At 41.9% G+C, this 20,431-nt stretch overlaps 1 protein-coding gene across 7 annotated transcripts in view; it reads right to left on the minus strand.

Moving 5' to 3' along the window:
• Window positions 1-7,009: 7,009 nt before the first annotated feature.
• The window catches only part of FOXN3 (forkhead box N3), a 223,139-nt gene continuing 209,717 nt past the window's right edge, over window positions 7,010-20,431 (minus strand). For all 7 annotated transcript variants that reach the window (XM_080618998.1, XM_080619003.1, XM_080619002.1 and 4 more), the window contains one exon: window positions 7,010-14,367. In XM_080618998.1, the coding sequence (XP_080475124.1) occupies window positions 13,818-14,367 (550 nt within the window). In that variant the 3' untranslated portion in view covers window positions 7,010-13,817. The remainder of the gene's footprint in view (window positions 14,368-20,431) is intronic.

The following is a 20,431-nucleotide window of genomic DNA, read 5'->3' on the forward strand; positions in this document are numbered from 1 at the left end:
AGTGTAGGACAATGAATGACCTAAGTGCACAGTCCCGCTGATGTCTATGCAGCAATGCCATATAGAGGTGTCAGGTCTGGTCCACAAAGTGTCTTCCTGCTGTAGTATCTCAAAGGAACTGGGCTCCGCTGCTCAGAGCACAGCACGGCTGGGATGTGCTGACCTGTCTCCTGGGTAGTTAATTTGGTACCAACCACCTTGTGTACCTGCACCCAGGGGTCCCACCAACCAGTCTCTGATCCTCCGCGCAGTGTGAGTGGTGTTAGCTCTGGCAGACGGAGGATATTCCTCACCAGTTAGCAATGGAATGGGTTGCATGTCACACCATATCCCCACACGCCTCTCTGGATGTGTAACTAACATCCACATTCAGACTTCAGGAAAGCATCAGCCACAGTACAAGACAAAGTGCAAGTCTTCATTGCTAGAGGTGACTCAAGCCCAGCCAGGAAGTGCTGTGTACTTAGAGGCAATAAATCCACACAGTGTTTGCCTCTGTGACAGACAGAGACTGAGGCAAAAAATATGCAGTTTGAAAGTTCAGATCTGTAGATAGACAGGCAGTGAGATGTCCTGGATAATGACTGAGACTGGGGTCTCTTCCAGGAGTTGATACCTCACCAGCAGACTGAGGAGATGAGACCCAGTAATTTAAAGTTTCATTGTTAAGGAGACACAGGCAAGACACACTGGCCCAGATGAAAAAGTGGGCAGAGCAGGACCTTCTCAGCTAATTGCCCCTTCCCTTGGCAGCTCCTTTGCATTTCCTCTCATACCACAGTTCCAGGCTCTGTCCATCAGCCTATCTAGGCATGGGCTGAGCCTCCAGCCCAGATATCCCAGCCCTGGCTCCCAGGAAGAATTTCTGCCTTAGCAAACATACCCCTTCCCTCTGGCAGCCCCTGTGCAACCTGAGTCACACTGAGGCTTCAGGCTTTTTCTCCCTCCTAACCAGCAAACCCTAGCCATGCCCCAGTGAAAAACTTCCAAGGGACTAATCCTTCTGGCAGCCCATCCCTTCCTTTGGCAGCCACTTTCAAGCTTCTCTTTTTGTCTCAAAGTCTGTATTTTATAGTAATGTCTTCTTTCTAGAATCAAATATGTTTGTCTTTTTATTTTTATATGCATCAGACAGTTGTCCTCACAGTGAGCTCTCATGTATTTTAGTGGCGTTTACAGTCTGCATAGATAAACTGGAGGCACTTGAAGGGAGACAAGCTTTACCTGCCTTTGAGCAAATAATCTTTTCTTCTGCCCCTCAACCCCGAACCAGAAATGATTATAATTCCACCTTGCAAACACAGCCAGGCACAAGTTATTACTTGGCTGTTTCAAGATGAATTGCTTAAAACAAACAAACAGGAAAAGAAAAATCCCAACTCTTGGAAACAATCCTTTTTTTTTACCACTGCTGCTTAACCCTAAACCAGGACACCTAATGTAGGCTTCAGACCTCAGCTACTCATGGCTACTTGGCTTTGCCTAGTCCTCACTTCTCTGGCAGTGTCTTGTCCTACAGACCAGGGTCCCCGGCATGATCCCTCCAGTCGCTGTAAACACCACTGTCGATGGAGATGATCTTACCAGCGTGATGGAGGTGACTGATGTGCTTCCAGTTAGATACGTTGTCACAGGCTATTAGTTTTACTGCAGCCTCATTCAGAGGGAGTGGTAAAACAGCAGGGCAAGCAAACAGCTACTGTGTGCGTGGGAGCACTAAGTGCCCAAGCAATTAGGCTTCTTGCTCACCAAATTCAAGCAGTCCCCTGTTTTCACATTTGTTTACACTCCAGCTGACTAAAGCAAACACAACCCTTGTGAAAGGTGAGGCCTGTCTAAGAGGTCAGACGTGGGGTTAAGTCGGAGGGCTCTGTTTGCAAATAGCTGTAAAAACAGAGATAAGAAGAAGTGGCAGAGGTTTCTTAGCACCCAGATTTCCTGTTGGAGGCAGCCAGCCTGCTACCACCTAGGATATGGTTCAGTTGCCCAGATGAAGCAAAACAGAATAGTGAGGAATCATACAATCATAGAATAGTCAGGGTTGGAAAGGACCTTAAGATCATCCAGTTCCAACCCCCCTGCCATGGGCAGGGACACCTCACACTAAACCTGGCCTTGAACACCACCAAGGATGGAGCATTCACAACCTCCCTGGGAAACCCATTCCAGTGCCCCACCACCCTTACAGTAAACAACTTCCTCCTTATAGCCAATCTAAACTTCCCCTGTTTAAGTTTGAACCCATTACCCCTTGTCCTGTCACTACAGTCCCTGATGAAGAGTCCATTCCCAGCATCCTTATAGGCCCCCTTCAGATACTGGAAGGCTGCTATGAGGTCTCCACGCAGCCTTCTCTTCTCCAGGCTGAACAGCCCCAACTTTCTCAGCCTGTCTCCATACGGGAGGTGCTCCAGCCCCCTGATCATCCTCATGGCCCTCCTCTGGACTTGTTCCAACACTTCCATGTCCTTTTCATGTTGAGGACACCAGAACTGCACACAATACTCCAAGTGAGGTCTCACAAGAGCAGAGTAGAGGGGCAGGATCACCTCCTTCGACCTGCTGGTCACGCTCCTCTTGATGCAGCCCAGGATACAGAAAAGAGAATAGAAATGTGGTTTCTCAGCAGCAGAGACATATCCCGACATGGCCCTGAGGACATGGTTGATGAGTCTCTTCCAAGCATTCAACAGGTGGAATAATTTCAAGCTGTGATTTTGTTCTCTCTCACATCAGCACTGATCAGCCTCCACCCGGCACACTGGAGATAACGAAGTTGAGCCTGACTGAGGTTCAAGAAAGCCCTCCAAGCAGTTTTAGTAGCGTTTGGCTTTGGCAGCCAGGTGAGGAAGCCACATGAGGCAGCTGGGCCCTAGGTGGTCAGGAGCAGCCACAGTGCCAGGATGGCACAGAACAGGCAACCCTGATGCTTCAGAGCAGGCAAAATGCTTTAGGACGTGGTGAGGGAGAAGTCTCTCAGAAACAGAAGGGCTGGCAGAGATAAAGCCAGGTCAACTTCCTACAGCAGATGCAGAGCACTCGCTTCTGACAGGGCTTCTCCCTCAGTCCTTTCCCTATGGCTCCTGATGCCTCAGGCAGCACCAGTAACCCCAATGCTACCACCTTCTGCTCCTTGGCAGCCAGCAGAAACTTTCCTTTGCCTTCCCTCCCTTGTTGCAAAGCTGAACAGTTCAAAATGGCTGACTGAATGCTGTTTGCAGCCTTTTGGACAATATTCCCCAAATCCATTGCTTTTGCTGCATGGTGGATCACCAGCTAGATTTGCTGCAGGCATGTCTCCTTCCCACTGCTGTGCCAAGAGGAGGTAGCAGGCAGTGGCCGTCAGGAACAGGAGCTGGGTCTCTCCTGATTGATGATCTGCTTCTTACAGTACTGTAATACGCAAAGCCAGTTGTATTTGATTACACCCCGGGTAGCGTGGCTTCTGGAACTAAGGTGATGAATGAACCAGGTTGGAATAAGCGAGTTATTAATTAGCATGCTGATAGCAGAATAAAGCTATTTTTAAGATCACTGAACAGCACTGCTCTTTACTATGATTGCAGAGATTATGTAAGATGATGATTAAAGTCAGGCCCCTGCATCACAGACTGATCCCTGTTTCACAGATGCAAGAACAAGGCTGCAAAGGAATGAGACTGTATTATTTTAACAGGCTGTTTGCCTGTTCTAATTAAAGGCAAAACAGCCATGTCACCAACCTCTCTGCTGTCATTCTAACTCGTCCTACTTCTGTTATATTTTGCCAATAAGCCATTTGGTTTTTAAGACTGGGTGTGTACGTATGGAAGTGTTGGCTCAGGAGGAATCTGCTGCGTCATCCCGCAATACGCAGCTGAGTTACAGGGTGTCCCTAACACACAGCTTCTGATTCCTAAGGTGCACCTACCAAAGGTGCTTTCCTCCTCTTTGCTGTAGGATGGACTAACATTCATTTAAAAACACAGGAGGAGAAAACTGTCATCACTGTCGTGGTGCATTGCCTAACTGGCTAGAAACAGACAGGTAAGGAGTAGTTGTGTCTCACCAGCAGGATGACGCTGCATTTCAGGACCAAGCTACCAAAAGGATGCTGTTGTTTTCAATGACAGTTATTTGGGAAAAGCCTCTAGCAATTGATTGTCATTAAAGACCTGGAGAGAACATTGCTTATGATGACAAGCGGAGATTTTAAAATGTTGTGTTTACAGCCTCCTCTGCTGTAATGCTCAGATTGCTATATATACACAGTCATTATTTGATTTCTTACACCATGGTGAATAGCGGCACTGCTGATCAAATACAGAGCAGCACCAATTCTAACACAAATAGGAACATAAACAAAACCTGCAGATTTATAGGCAATCAAACTTATGTCAAACAGAGTAAGATGAAAAGCAGAGTGTGTTTGTTATTCTGACAGATGTTTGCTGTGCAGTGTTTTCCGCAGAGTTTCTCGCCATTGTTAATCATCCCTATTTTATGATGAAGTTTAAAAACTCTTTAATTATTTCATGTGGGTTGAACATGCCCAGTCAAAGCATCATGCTGTGTCAAAGCTGAAGATTTATTCCTTTATAATATTTCTTTAAGAAGCAGAGGTCACAGAAACCATTGTTATTTCATTTCCTGACCTAATACAGGACCTGGGGTTCATAGAACAAAGCTTTTTGTCATTACTTACATGCACTTCTTTCTTTTCAGACCAACTTCACCAGGCTGTGTGCATACGTAGGCAGAAGGGTCAAATGCAGCCCCTTTACAGCATAGTCTGTAGTAACATATGTTGTGTAAAGAAAGGAATTTAACATCGAGGCCATACAGACTTGCCTATTTTGTGTAGTGCAAGACACCCATCAGGTACCTGTTCCTGCAAGCAAGCTGGATGATCCCAGGGAGCCAAGGTTTCCCTGGAGTGCCCTGACCAGGTGAGATCTGTCCTGTTGCTTATTTGAGTCCCCGAAGCCTTGCCCCTCTGGCCACGCAGGTGCTGAACTTCAGCCAGGAAACTGCAGGGGTGTCTGGATGAGGATGTGCGGTAGCTCAGTAGGCAGCACCCTGTTAGTGCTACCTGGGCTGCTTGGACTTTTGTAGCCAAAATTCGCAGTGTAAAAGCTCCTAGTCCTGTCCACGCGCTGTTACACACTTATACAACCACACACTGACACAACCACATCCATTTCTACACAGTGGGAGGAGCAGGAGCCCTACCACCATATTGAGCATAACCCATGATGGAAATAAGGCTGATGAGGCTGGAAGTAGGACAGGTGTTTATGTAAGTGGTTGGTTGTTTGCATCCTTTATAAATACCCAAATGAGTGATCAGACTTCTGTGTTAATTGGCAATGAAGTAAAATTCGCAGCTTGAGACTGTTTTGCCCATAGCAGGCAAATAGCAAGGTTGCACAAAAAGCCCTCAGCACAACTGGGATTCACTGTATCTCAAATAGTGTGCCTGATTTAAACAGTTTTGAGGCCCTCACATAATGCCCTATGCTGAAACAAGCCCAAGACCAGTTTCTTGGCGAGCTGTGGAGGCCATGGGTCTCCCTGCTCCACCACATGTCGCTACAGATCCATCCATAGACCATGCTGCGTCATACTTGCTTAACTGGCAGCAGATGGGAGGGGAAGATCCATTAGAGGAAGACAGTCCAGAGCACAGTTAAGTGTTTTTTCCTTCTCATCAGTCTCCTCTCATCTCATCTCAGTGGCTGAGGTTGGTTTTTTTCTCTTCTCTGTTCCACTGCTGCAGCAGAGGGCACAGACATTACAAACTGAAACCTTTTCAGGCAATACACTGAAGCATAAATTGGCTGGTCAGATATGGGGCTGAGCTGCTTTCTGCTCTGTTACGTACATCTTGCACGTTTGTTTCTTCTGCCACACTCCCCACCCTGCCCCCTGCCCTCCCGACCTGTTTATATCCATCTTGTCCCTCAGATGCCTGCTGTGGTCGTCTCCCATACCAACTGCTCAGGATGGTGTTGAGACAAGTGAGGGGAACACTCCTATAGCTCCAGGGCAGATGGAGTCCCAGCTTCAACAGCCATGCATTCTCATTATGCAGCTGAGAACCACCAGCAGCATCTCAGACCACATGTGAGAAACATTTTTGTTTGATCAAAGACTGGGAGAGCTTTTTTCCTTCTCCATCCTTTTAAAAGTTTAACCTATAAACACACAGGGCTGTTCATAGAACACTTTCAAACAACAGCCTTTGTGGAATGATTTTATTTATAAGATTTTAATACTCAGTTTAACTCTCTGAAGAGAGACTTCTGCACTGTGTTCTTCAACTCTGGACTTATGTTGGACTGCTGGAGCTACGCAGAGTGGCACTGAACAGGCTAGCTTTTAGCACCAGTGAACAAATAGCATTACTGATTCCTGCAGCAGCCCAAGGTGACCACGGGAGGCTCCAAGTATTTGAAGCACAGGATGCCTCTGGGTGGTTACAGATTTGGGCAATTGAAGCAACCAGCTTGGAATCTTTTGGCCCAACAGACTTCCTGCTGCAAACAGTCCCTTCGTGCCACAAGGTAAAGGACTAATGTGGCAAAAGAATTAAAGGGTCTTAGTGTTCGTTCGAAGGTTAGAAGGCGGTGTTTTTCAGGATGTTTTATGTGTATCTACGCTGCTGGAAATGTTTATTACTGCATCGCCTGACTGTTGCTGACTTTTTAAAAATACACAATTCCCACTGAAATCAGCTTTGTTTTCAAGCTGCAGAACTGCTGAGAAAGGAAGATCGGGCCCTAACGTAACACCCATTTAGTATGTGTAGCCATTTGCGCATGGCAGCAAATTAACATGAGTTGGTACCTACTGCAGTGAAGATGCAAGTAACATACCACAGGGGCTAGAACTATTTAATAGTGAAGGAATTAATTTATTGAAAAGAATCTCACTGTTGTTCCTCATTTCCTTAATATCTGGGCATATTCTGAATATTCACACAACTACAATTGTTCAATTGATGCAACTCAGTAATTTTTATTGCAACTGGAAGACAATACATCACAGAAACTTTATGGTAGGTTTTGGGAAAGTGTTATTTACAATAATAATTGATGAAATAGTTTGTCTTTGGCAATATGATTACACATCAAGAAAATGTAAAATGCAAGTATGCCTCTAAATCAACATTTTCATATTTCCTAAAGATCAGCTGATTGCACTTGCCTTCGGACTGCTCATTTAGGTAAACACAAATACAACTTAACATCACTGTTCATTCCCCATCACAGTTCGTGTTTTAATATTGATGAAATTGGCAGTTTCAGATACCAAGTACAGGAAAAAAATTGGCTTATCTCTGTACTAAATTAACTTATTGGCCAGTTAAGGTCCTGTGACCCTCAAGCATTGACACTAAATCTCTTGGTCTTTTGATTGCTTTATCACTTTTTTCTGTAAAACAAAATATTTCAGAAATTACAGATCAGAGTATAAAAAAAATGTACAAGTCCATAATGCTTTTCATACACACACAAATCATTCCCCCCGACATTTTACATCATGGCAGTTTTAAGTAGTGAGTGTGAACGATGCAGGCATGGAACTGGTTATCAGATACAGGTATGACTTTCAATTGCTGTCCCACACACGTACTCAGGAAATGTACAATGGTCTAGGAACTGAAAGATGTACTCAAGTTCAATGTCATCTGAATGAAAAAAGAAAAAGTCTCGGGACTTCAGGCCACAAAAAAACAAATGAAAAAGATTCCCATCTCTAGATGATCAGCCATCCCAGAATCCAGCATGGGATTATAGCATCCAGTAAAATCTCTTCTAGCACTGAGGGCCAGCATGATTTGTCACTTATCCCTTAAGCCCTCAGATGATGAGCTCTCATCACTGCTGGCCTGATCCAAGGCCCAATGAAATCCACTGAAAATAAAGAAGTGAAACAAAACTCCCTTCCCTTGACTGTGAAAGGATGTTACACCAGGTTGATTTCTCCCTCTTTGCAAAAGGAAATGTGATACAGTAGAAAAAACATTATATAGCTTTAGATAAATATATACCTTGTTTCAATGCTAAAACAAACCCCAAACTCCCCAAACCAGGAAAGGCTACTTATTAGAACAACTCAACAGTGACCTTTAAATCGGTTCTTGTTTTAAATGTACACCAGCAAAATACAGCACCATAGACACATTAGGTTGAGACTTATTTTTTGGTCAGTGAAGCTAGTACTTGTTTGCTGAACTGTGGAAGAATTTTAAGGTCATGTACACGATCAAAGGTAAAGCAACCCAGCTGACAAGTCTCTGCTTAATTCAAGAATAACCAGTACTAAAAATAAAAATGCAAAAACAAACCCCCTAATAAACCACCATCAATTAATACTTTCTAAATAAAAGGGGATTAACGGATGAATTCACAAATGTATGCAGATTTATACAGAACACCGAATGTTGTGTGTAAATCCTTATAAACTCCAGCTCAAAACAGAAACACACAAAATGTATAGTTTGACTTACACATCCCATTTCAAAGGAAAAGAGACATCATTACAACTCGGTAACTGTGCTAACTGCAATATAAACCAAACAGAAATTCCAAGTTTGGCAGTTAACTAAGAAGAGGGTTACCACTTAGGTTATATAGCAAAGTGTTGATGTATATTACATAGAGTAGTATAAATAATAAAAAAGTATTATTTAAATTAGATCACAGTGCTGCATTATGTGCATAACAGTGTTTGATATATTACTGGAGGGCTGTGAAGAACACTACTAAAACTTAACTGGTCAAACGGTCAACACTGATACTCTGTTACAATCAAGAGGATGCATGGTTCAAATGCCCTTTTGGTGGCAAAATCAAGAAAACATTTCAAGATATTTCCTGTAAAATATGCCAATGAGCTATTCAGGCAGCAGTGACGTACCTGAAGGAGCTGGGTTTGCATTCTCCATGGAGTGAAGTAAGCTGCATTGCATCTGAAAGTGGAAATGCATTCTCCCAATAAATTTATTCTGATCCCAGAGCATGGGAGAGCATTAAAGAATGCCGAGGGACAGATTCAAGGAAAACTGGTAAAAACAATAATAACGAAACAGTGAAGGTTCCCAGGAGCACTTGGGTGTCCATAGCTCCGCTGATGGCAAGTGAGATCAGACACCTTCACCTCCTAGCAAACCTCAGATTGCGCCTATCTACATCTTTAGACAATTTGGAAGCCAAAATCTCAGTGAAAATCAATCACTGCTACCCAGACACTGGGGCAAAGTATGTTTTGGTCGTTTTAACCTGGTGCCGGTTGGTGTACAATTTAGGATTTCATTCTCCCATGCTAAAGCATGTTGATGTAACTGTACCTCACTCCAGGAAAGAATGCAGCTTCCAGAGTTTCTCTGTATCTTTTCCAAAGGTAGACAGTAATTCAGTCAAACACTGGGAGCTGATGACTCTCCTTTGAGATTCCATTCTCCTGTTAACTTAAGAGAGGAGCCAGAGTATGGACCTCAACTGAACTGCCAGAAAGAACAGTCATGGAAGAGTTATCTAGTCATACATGGCACACCTCCTTGCTCCCACATCAGGCTTTTCAGCTGTGAACCCCTGTGATCTTGGCAGAACTACTGCTGGCTTTGCCAGGAGAAGACCAGGATCAGACTGCTTTCAGAAGCAGCTATGGGGTGATACATTAAAGCTGCTCAACACCTGCGCTTGAATTTTTAAAGGCAGGCAGAATCTGCATCAAAATGCAGTAGGACATCCAATTCCCTGCAGAACATTAAACACAACCAGCAGATTTCACTTCCTTGCAGACACTGGTGAAATCTGCTTGTGACATTAGCTCTGGCCTGCAAGAGCCTCTTGCTGCAAAAGGCATATTCCAAAGGAACCCACCATGAAGTCCAGCGACCCCTACAACTCACGCCTCCCTGAAACTCACCACTGAATGCTTGTGGACCCACTGGGATTCCCCAAGCCCCACCTGTCTTGCAGAAATGCTAATTTGGCAATACTGATAGAGTGAGGAAAATGGAAAGTTAGAGAACTGACAACTTCTCACCCTGAAATGGCTTAGTAAGGAAAGCAAACAAGCAAACCCAAATCACCTCATGTCTGGCAAGTTAGTAATACAGTGCAATTACCACTCCCTTTTGGCATGATTCAAAGTAGAGACAACTGGATTGAAATGACATAGTATATTTTGGAAAACAAATCAGTCTCAATTGTTACAATAGAAGAGAACTTGCCTGACTGTTCTGACAAAGCTGCCATTGTCAGCCAGGCACAAAAACAGTTTAAAAGGTAACTCCTAAATATTTTATACAAATCCAAATTCTGTACTTCTCACCAACAGTCAGAGTAAGGGTCAATAAGTACCAGTTGCTTTTAAATGCAAGAAATAATCTGCTGATGGCATTAGTCCCGGGCCAAACTGCTGGTTCCAGAATGTAACTTCGTAAACACCTACTGAGTAATACCTCTTCAGCAGATCAGACTAGGAGCAACAAATTTTACATGAAATAGATGCTTGCCAACATTTTAGGTTTACCAGCAAGTATATAAAGGAGTTTTTGAAGTCTTAGATTATATGTATGTATATAGAGATAACCTGCCTAATTAAGATATTTATGCAAAATGACTTCTTTCTAAGGTAATACTAGTGGTAATTATATACTTTGTCACCAAGAGTCCACATTAATGAATGGTACTTGTTCAGCAGACATGGATTCATTTGCACTGACACACTGCAATCAGTGAAGCTGCTCTGGAACTAGTGTCGTGACTGTGGACAGAATCCGGCCACCAGCACACAACCACATCGCTTTCTCTGGAGGACAGAGATGGCTGAGCCATGGTTTGAGTGTATTTTCTTCCACTAAATCTGACTTTTCAGCACTGCTTTTGGGTAAGTATTAAACCACCCCTGAGCTGGTACAACTGTGCACTAATGAGCAAAGGTAGTGGCAAACTGATACTGTACTATGTTGCATTTTAAATTACTCTCCCCAAAGTCCACATAAAGCAGAAGGAAGCAGTTTTCTTGTGCAGTGGTGGTGTGGCTAACTACCTGCGGACTCTGGCTGTAGGGAGTGTGAATTGGGGCAGAAGCCAATTATCCCAGTCCAATCACATATGAAGAAAGCTATGGCTCATTCATCTCTGTGCTACCTGGCCAAGGGACTTGTCCTTCCCATTTTCCAACAACTTTATTCTAAGGGCTGCAGGCAGCCAACAAAAGTTAGTATCCATGTACTCCTGACTTAACCAAGGCTGGGAATCAACCCCACTGGGAATCAACCAAGGGAGGTGGAGAGCTGTTCCTTGCACTATCACTCTCTCTTCTTCCTTATCTGCATAGTTGGCAGTTGTGCTGGGCTCCAGCAGCTGTCAGGCAGCTCCTGAAGATCCCAGGACACACTGGGTGAGATGGAAGAGAAGCACCATTTTGCTGTGATGCCCTTAGTGTGGCTCTGTTTGTTACATGGCAAAATGCTTGCAGAGCACTGGAACAGGTCCAGCCAGCCTGCCCTTCAGTCCTTCCACCTCTTAACTGAACACACACTACAGGCATCTCCAAATACAATTTTTAGTTCACTCCCCTGAGTGGGAAGTCAAACTCTTCTTTAAATCACTCTCCATAAACTAGATCCATCTTGGTGAAACTGCTGCCTGAAACAGTTGTTAAGGATAAATATAAACCTGCATTCTTCTTAAGAAACAGACGATTTTGTTCTGTCAAGTGGTTGGTTCCTGGGATTTTCTTCTTGCCTCTAGGATATTCTACGTGTAGAATTTATCATGCCAAATTCATGAATCTGGGTGAGAGAGATGATCTTAAATTTCACAGCTTCCCTCTGCCGTAGGGATCTCCAATCTAATAGCTGTCATCACCAGGAGAGTAGCACTATACCTGAATCACACTCTGTAACACTGGTTATTCTCTGGACACCTCAGTAAGGCTCTTTCCTAACTTCATTTTCTCACGGCAAATTAGCAAAGCTATTTTCTTGTCTATTTATTCCTGAATCAAATCAGAGAGTTTTCCTCAATTAACCTCCATTATTCTCTTGATTCTGTCATACACACTCACTACTAAATTTGCCCTCAGATTATTGCGTCATGTTACACATGTACAGACGAAGAAAGGACACAGTTTACTTATTTCTTTTTTTTCTTTTTTTTTTTTCTTTTTTTTGTTAAACAGAAGTAGGGGGCGGGGCTGAATGTGCAGACAAGGCAGTTTAATTCAACCATCCAAGCCCTACCAGAGCATGAAGATTTTAATATTGCAGAGTAAGTTCCCCAACAGTCAGTGTTTGTCCCTGAAGAAGGTTAAACCTTAAACACCTGCTTCAAAAAAAAAACCAACAAAACAACCCAACAACAACAAAAAAAAAGAAAGAACCAAAACAAAACCAAAACAAACAAAAAAATAAAACCCAAAAAAACCAACTCTAAGCCTAAGGGCTTAAAAATTAGAGGCATAGCCTTTTTCTCTATTTTCTATATTTATATGAAAATAATTCATGCTTCATGCTAAATACATTATTTACCTTACAAGAACTTTGTCATCTTTGAATAAAAAAAATCGTTTGCTTTTTGTATTCCCCCCCCCTCCCAAAAGGAATCCATGCAATGTGGATCAAATTTCTTCTGCTGGCTACGCTGGTTGATCTGGAAAACTTTTGCTGTCACTTTTGCACAGATGAATCCTGACTGACGGTAACTGCGCGCTCATTTCAGAGGGCAGTGTAGGAGATCTTTTGTTGAACTTCTGAGTTTTACTGTTCACCAATATGCTTTCCTCTTATTTTTAAATGCAGAATACTACTAATGGCAGGTTTTGTAGCTTTGTTTCCTCTCAGTTAGATCAAGGATTTGATCCACAGAAACAGATTCTGATGTATTTCCTTCCTTAATATCTACTGTAATTTCTTAGACTCGATTGCTTTTTACTCAGGCAGTTTAGAAGACAGAGCTTTTTTTCTCCCTATTACTATTATTTTTTGCACGCAGTGCCAATCTTCGGGCTTATGGCTTTTTGAACATTCTTGTAATTTAATATAGAAGACGGAACTCAATGATTAACGATGCTACTAACAGTGACCCCCCCTCCTATTTCTTCTCATTATTTCACTGAAACCCATTGCATACATAGTTCAAATTTCCCCCAAACTTGAAGTTATCAGTCTTCACATTATGAGCCACGTACAGTACGAGAAGCACTAAAAGTGCATTATAGTTTGTGTAGTTGCCACCAGTGGCTGTCCAAAGACTTCTACGGCACAACGTATCCAAGTGCTGCTAGATGGTTCTTGGTGTTGAGAAGTACGTGCCTCTTCCTTCCCCCAAATCTCTTTATTCACATTCACTTCTAACCCAATCATAAGGCCATTAAAAACAATTCTTAAGGGCCAGGCCTGAATGATTACTAAATTATGCACAGCTCTTCTAGTGTAAGAGGGATTTCCAAGTGCCCAGTTTTACTCCCATCACATTACTGTTGATGTCACTGTGTATTCAACCATGCATTTTTGACAAGTCGGAGAAAGCAATGGTGATTCTGGCTTTTGTTATTTGTTAACTTTTTGTCTTCAGGTAATGAAAAGCTTTTGTAAATTAGCTGAGTGTCAGTATGAGTTCTATGGCTTCAATCTCCTTTAAAAATAAAAATCTTAAGGGTCAAAAAAAAAGAAACAAAAACAAAAAAAAAGAAACAAACCAAAAACAAATAGAAAGAAAAAAAAAAGGAAAAAATTGCTGATATTGCCACAAATCATTAGAATTCACCTGACGTGATGAAACAAAACTTTGTAAGTTCAAACAAATCATTTATTTGTTCTAATTTTTTGTGGTTTCCTTTTGCTCTTTCTGCCCCTTTGCCGTCCGATTAGTGATGTTGTTCAAACAGGATCGAATTCCTGCTAAATGCAGGAGCGATCCTGCAGCTTCTTTCATCTCCTCATCGTCACTCTCAGGGGGCTTTTCTGTACGTCTCTTTTTAAGAGGCAGTGTGTCACTTGGTACTTTTTTTACCTTCATTAAATGTTGCCTTTTCTTGTGCTGGGACACATACCCACTGTCAGGTAAAGAATCCTTGGTCTCCTTCCGATTTTGCTTTTTGTCCTCCTCTTCTGTTTCACTATGGCTCTCGTGGCTCTGGAAGCTAACTTCACTTCTTTCACTGCTGTCCTGGCTACCTTTAGTTGCAAATTCATACTGGTCATCAGCAGAGGAAGAGGAAATGGAGTCACTCGCAGGCGATGTGCTCCTGTGGTTGGAAGATTTGGCACTGCTGTAGTTGTGATCCTCCTTTGGGTCACCGCTAACAACTGGAGAGCCACAGGACTGCTCGCTTTCTGTCCGCATCCGGCAGTTGGTTATTCCATTCCTGTAAAAACAAATCAAAGCAGTCTGAGAAGCCACAGAGATGTGATCCTGATTCAGTGCAGAAGATAACAAATCCAACTGACCGATAACCTGAAATTACGACCATCAAAGCAATGTCCATGCAAGATGGTTTCAAAGCCTGACTCAAATTGCTTGTGAATTGGCTCCACACAGGAAACAAGTCAAAAGATGCAATAGCACAAGAGGCAGGAGCAAGGAGGGGATGGTTGCAAATAAATGATATCTGAACAGTCCTGATTTACATTTCAACTAATAGTTTTCACTTCCAAAAATATTTAAAAGAAAAAACCACATTATTTTATTTACTGGATATTAAAGAAAATCCTCTCCCTTTTCCATATAAAATAATATTACAAAAAATGTGGGGGAGAGACACTAGCTTTCTGGAGTACTTTGCCTCCTCTCAAAGCCTCTTTTCCAGCAATAGTGTTCCAAGGGTAGGAGATGCTTCACATGGAAGTAGCACAGCTGCCATTTATTTAGGACACATTCCAACAGAAAGAGCAACTAAGCATAAAACCCAGGTCCAGTCACATTTCTGATTCTGATCTTACAAAGATTCTTGAAAGCAATGTAATTTAAAGCCCCTAGCTGCCAACAAAACATTACAATGTGTTTATAAACGAACAGTAGGAAAAAAAGAATCTGTTTTTGTTCTAGAAGTTGTCATTTCCCCCTCTGGTTCTATGGCACTCGGTGCTGTGCGAGCTACTGTAGCATGATACATTTAAAACCTAACAGTGTTCCTTTCTGCACTGGAAAGTACTAGAGCCACTGACTTTACAATACAATGCTTGCAAGTCTGTTAAAGAAGGGACTGACCCTGTGCAGTACTTAATTCCTGCAGGAAAAAAGGAAGGGAGGATGCTCATCCTTGAATAAAGGCATCATCATTGCCACCCCTAGTTCACCAGCCTTGGACCCCTCTATCAGTTAAAAAACACCAATAAACTGGCAACACTGTTTAAACTATCACATGATGAACTGTTGTAAAATCTGCTCTTGCCATCTTCATGCCATCACTAGAGTGCTTTTGCATACTCATGGTAGTATTGGATTAAAACCTCTTCTTAAACACATGCACTTAACACAGGTGCTTCTTAAGACGAATGGCACAGTGGCAAGTCCACACTATTACTGATCCTCTGCTTAGAAAATGAGAAAATGAGACCTGCTGATAAAGGTCTCAGGGAAGGGACCTCACTTCTGGTTTCTAGAAGGAACAGCAGAGTATTATCCATTTCTGAAAGGTAAGGCTGAAAGGTGGAAAATGAAGAGAGGTATGTAATTCCACAGTTCCTATAAATCTAAATGCTCCTGTCTGTAGAGCTTGCCAAAACAAGAAATAGGCTTTTATGAACCAGTGACAGGACAATGCTACAAGGTAGCAAATTAATCAGCCATTCCAAATGTTCTCATTTACAGTGTTTTTAAAAAATGTATATACTAGAAGGCCCAGTTATTAGCAAAGAAAGCTTCCTGCCAACCTCTTTGTTCAACAATTTTTTTCCCCCTATGTTTTTGAGTAGCTTTATCATCCATAAATTATATACAGAACCCAGAAGGAATACACAAAGATCCTTCAATTATTAATATCTAAATGCAGTGTCATTCATGACTGTGCAGCAAGCCAGCTGCATTTACTCTGTGACGGTTTGCCACTGCAGGGGTTGTCATTAAAGGATGCCAAATGCTTAAAAGAAGAAATCATCCATACTAAACTAGTTGTAAGGTGAATTTATAACCAAGTCCTTAAGATCAGTCATTACAAGGAAGCATATGATGCATTTTAAGTGAGAGATTCTTCATTTTTAGGGTAAATTTACATTTAAAGATGTTTGACATTATCATAAATTAGCATAAAATTAAAGTTACTTGATTTTACTAGGCAGCTAATAGTCAGAGCAATTTGGCTTAATAAAAATCACTTGCTACCAATTTTCCGTTAAAAAATAGCAATAAATTCTTGCTCCAAGGAAACAAACACAGGACAGAATAGGTGGAAACTCAAATGGGATTCCTACTGACTAAGTTATTAGTGAACAAAGCTTCTGACAGATAGGACTTAAATCAGGATGCCCATTTTCATGTTACTAGATCTACTCCTGTTAGTTTGTACTGAGAGACCATCAATAAAAGGAAAGCTACAGTTCCATGGAGGAAAGCAACCATGTGCCAAAAAGACATCCCTGATTTGCCCCGCTCTTGAGTCTCTAGTGTTTGCTTTTATGTAAAAGGACTAAAATTTGGATTCAAAAGCTCTGCCCATGGGACTTACTACAAATCCCAATGGTTCAAAAAAGCGTAAAAATAGAATGAAAGGCCCGGGGATTACAGAAGCAATGTCCTGGGGGAAGGTGTACTACTATGGGGTTAGCATCCCACAGGGAGTGACTGCAAGGAGGGGTGATGATGAAGGAAAACTGAAGACCACAGAAAGGGGCAAAAAAGAAATAACTTAAAAAAAAAATGGGAGGAAAGGGAATACCACTACAGTTGAGAAGAAAGGCATCTATGGTGGAACTGGTCAGGAAATGGAAAGCATTTGCATCTCAGAAAAACCTTTGGGTTTCACTTACATTTTGAGAGATTTCCAACCAGTTCTGCTTAGGGAAATAAAAAAGGAAGAGAAAGCAGGTCAAGGAAAGAATTAGCAAAGGATGTCTACAGAAATGAACAAGTTATACAGGCAGAGTGTTTTAGGATATCCACCATATCAAAAGTAATGTACCTTGAAAAGAAATTAATCTGATTTGTATCCTGATAGGCAATAGCTCAAACATAAGATATGACGAATTACTTACAATTGGTATTAGATTAATGAGTTGAATAAACTAATACTGAAACCATTCATATGCTGCATGTGCATCTGAGACATTCTAAAGCTTTGTATTGCTTTTATATAGTCACATACTCACTAAAAAATGAATGCGATCTACTCAGTTCAACCTCAATCATGAGTGGACAAAATTCCCCTGGGCTTCAGGGGACACACTTTGGCCAGCTGGATCTATTTTTGCTCACAGTTCTGGTTTTAACTGTAACTTTGCTCCTGAAACAATAACAGATTTTTAAAACAAGTGCTTGCTCTGATGTTTGGACTACTTTGAAATTACAGGGGAAGACAAGGTATTTAAGAATTCTGTGCGTACTGTAACAACGAGGGGAAATTTATTTCAAGTAATTCCTTATTTTTTCCCATTATTCTTTTTTTTTCCAGAATTTTGTTTCAAAATTTCCAGAAACTGACATTTCTACATGTTTTAAAGCGGTGGCTTGTCCTTAAGAACAGGACAGTCTCTAGAACTTTTCATCCTACTGACGTGATTTGCTTGAGGGATCTGAACCATAGTTGTAGAGATAAAAGTACCATGCACAGACTCTTTTTAAAATATTTCAAGTCGGCTGTAGCAGAATGATACAACCCAGAGGTAAGTTTGGACTTTAGAAAGCCAGACTCCATTCCCACTGTTAATGGACAGGAGTTCTGCTACTAATGTTATCAGCAGCCAGATAGGACTCACAACAGCTGGATCTCAAGTCTCAGTAAGGAAATACTGTCCTTTGCACAGTGTTAGTACCTCTGCCTATCAAAGAGGTCCTCTTCAGGATGAGATAAAAGTATGTCTCAGTTATTTTAACAAGGACAGATACATCTCCTTTAAATTTCTCTGCTAGATTTAAAAAAAGATAGGTAATCACATTTTGTTTGCTAAATGGCAGAAAGTTTTGCTAAAATATACTTACTGTATTCCACACCAAAGACAGGTGCATTCATTGACGAACAAAGCAAACCTATGTGGAGGCTAAGTATCACCTTAATCTACCTCTCATCCTCCTGGATATCAGACATTGTACACCAACAGGTGACAGGTTTTGGTATGGAATTGGAAACACCAGTTAAAAGTTATGAAGAAAGCAGTACAGGTAAGTTGGGTTTGTGGATTTTGACAGGTTCCAGGTTTGCTAAAAAAAAAAAGAGTAACTTTTTTTTACTGCACAGGTAACACAAGTCCAAAGGGAAATTCAGGACAGTCAGAACTTTTACCTACACGTAGTTGAACTGTTACTTAAAACCACTACGTACCAGCAGACAAGAGGATGAGCAAGCATTTTAAAAGTAAGTGGTGCTCAGTTGCTGTATGATGAGATTCCATCAGTAGTTACTGAGTTAAAGGTCAACAAGTTGGTCACACTATTGATAGAAGCTCTTACAAAGGTACTTCACTGAATAATTGTATGCCAAGGACCACAATAAATACCAGTCATGAACTGCCAGCAGAAAGAGCACTTTGTCAGCATCAACAGCAGTTCTGAAGACTAATGCAGCCCTCTGCATTTTGCAAGAAAGAATTACCAAGTTGGCTAGCATTTTTGTCCTTTAGTTACTGAAGGATTCCTCCAGCTCCCAAAGGTAACTCATCCTGCTTGTTACAGGTGAGAAAGAGAATGCAGTGCAACAAGGATGACTTGGGGTTTGTTAATCTGATCATGCCAGTAATAAGCAAGAATGTTAAGAATATATAATTAAGAATTTGTAAGAGTATTCCCCCCCAAAATAAAGGAAGGGCAGTAACTTTATTCAGTAGCTGGTGAGGATGTACTTGCCTTCCCCCTAGGAACAGGGAGCCTTTTGTCTTGGAACACTGAATGGAAAATTTTTTACTTCAGGAAATTCTCTTGGAAGCGTGTGTTCACAATTTACAGATAATTGTGAAATTCCCTGAGAATGTCATAGTTTAACCCCAGCCAGAAAGACAGTGCTGCACAGAACAACTGTTCATCACTTGCTGACCGATACCAAGCCCAAACTGAGCAGCAACTGGTGGTTCCTAGTCATCTCCCCTCAGTTTATATACTGAGCATGACGTGCTGTGGTATGAAATACCCCTTTGGCTAGTTTGGGTCACGTGTCCTGTCTCTGCTTCCTCCCAGCTTCTTGTGCCCCTCCTCACTGGCAGAGCATGAGACCAAAAAGTCCTTGATCAGGCTAAGTGCTACTGAGCAACAACTGAAACATCAGTGTGTTATTAGCATTGTATTCAGACTAAAGCTGAAACACTGCACTGCACCAGCTACTAGGAAGAAAATTAAGTCTGTCCCAGAAATGAAGACAGAAAAGCGACAGGTGTTTGGTTAGAAAGGAGAATTGAAAAAAGGAGAAACCCCCATATAATTTCCCATTAATTTTTATTTTTAACCTGCAATAATTAGAAGAGAAAAATTAAACATGTATTTTTAACAAACACTACCAAAAGCAATCTAACTTATTACCTGGGCATACATGCCATATAAAAAGTTTTGCCTAAATTTTCAACTAGCCTGAAACAATATCTTGGATTCATTCCGGGGAAACATATGCTAAAAAGGCAGCTAAGCAATGAAGTCTACACCATCCTCCATCCTGACATTTCTGACACATCAAAAAGCAAAGAGAATGGCAAATCCAGCCAAAGCATCTTTACTGGGACTGGCTCTGCTTAGCGTTTCCCAAATCCTAAAGGTTTTACCTTCCTCCTTCAGGTTTCCTACCAAGCTGGCCTCTGTATCAGTGAGAATTTGGGCAGAGGAAAAGAAGAAAAGGACTAATACAGAATTAGCAAGGATGTTAACAAACATCATGGTGAAGGATGTCTGGTGAATGTACAGAAACTGTAGTTCAAACAGCCCTAATACTGTATCGGCTTCCAAGCTGATTTCAAAGGGCTGGTGTAACTGGTAACACCTTACTCACGTGAAAGGTGATTATATCACAACCTCAGGAGTGTTGCATCCCAACTAGAAGGAAGTGCAGCAAGAGGGCCAGGAGATCTTCTTGGATGGATAGGGAGCTGCTCAGGAAAATTCAAAGGAAAAAAGAGGATTATAGAAGGTGGAAGCAGGGACAGGCGGCCTGGGAAGAATACAGGGATGTTGTCCGGGAAGCTAGGGACCAGGTGAGGAAAGCTAAGGCCCAGTTAGAATTGAACTTGGATTGCGATGTTAAGGATAACAGGAAGGGATTCTATAGGTACGTAGCGAATAAAAGACAGACTAGGGACAAT

This window comes from Psittacula echo (genome assembly GCF_963264785.1).
Source record: "Psittacula echo genome assembly, chromosome: 5".
NCBI lineage: Eukaryota > Metazoa > Chordata > Aves > Psittaciformes > Psittacidae > Psittacula > Psittacula echo.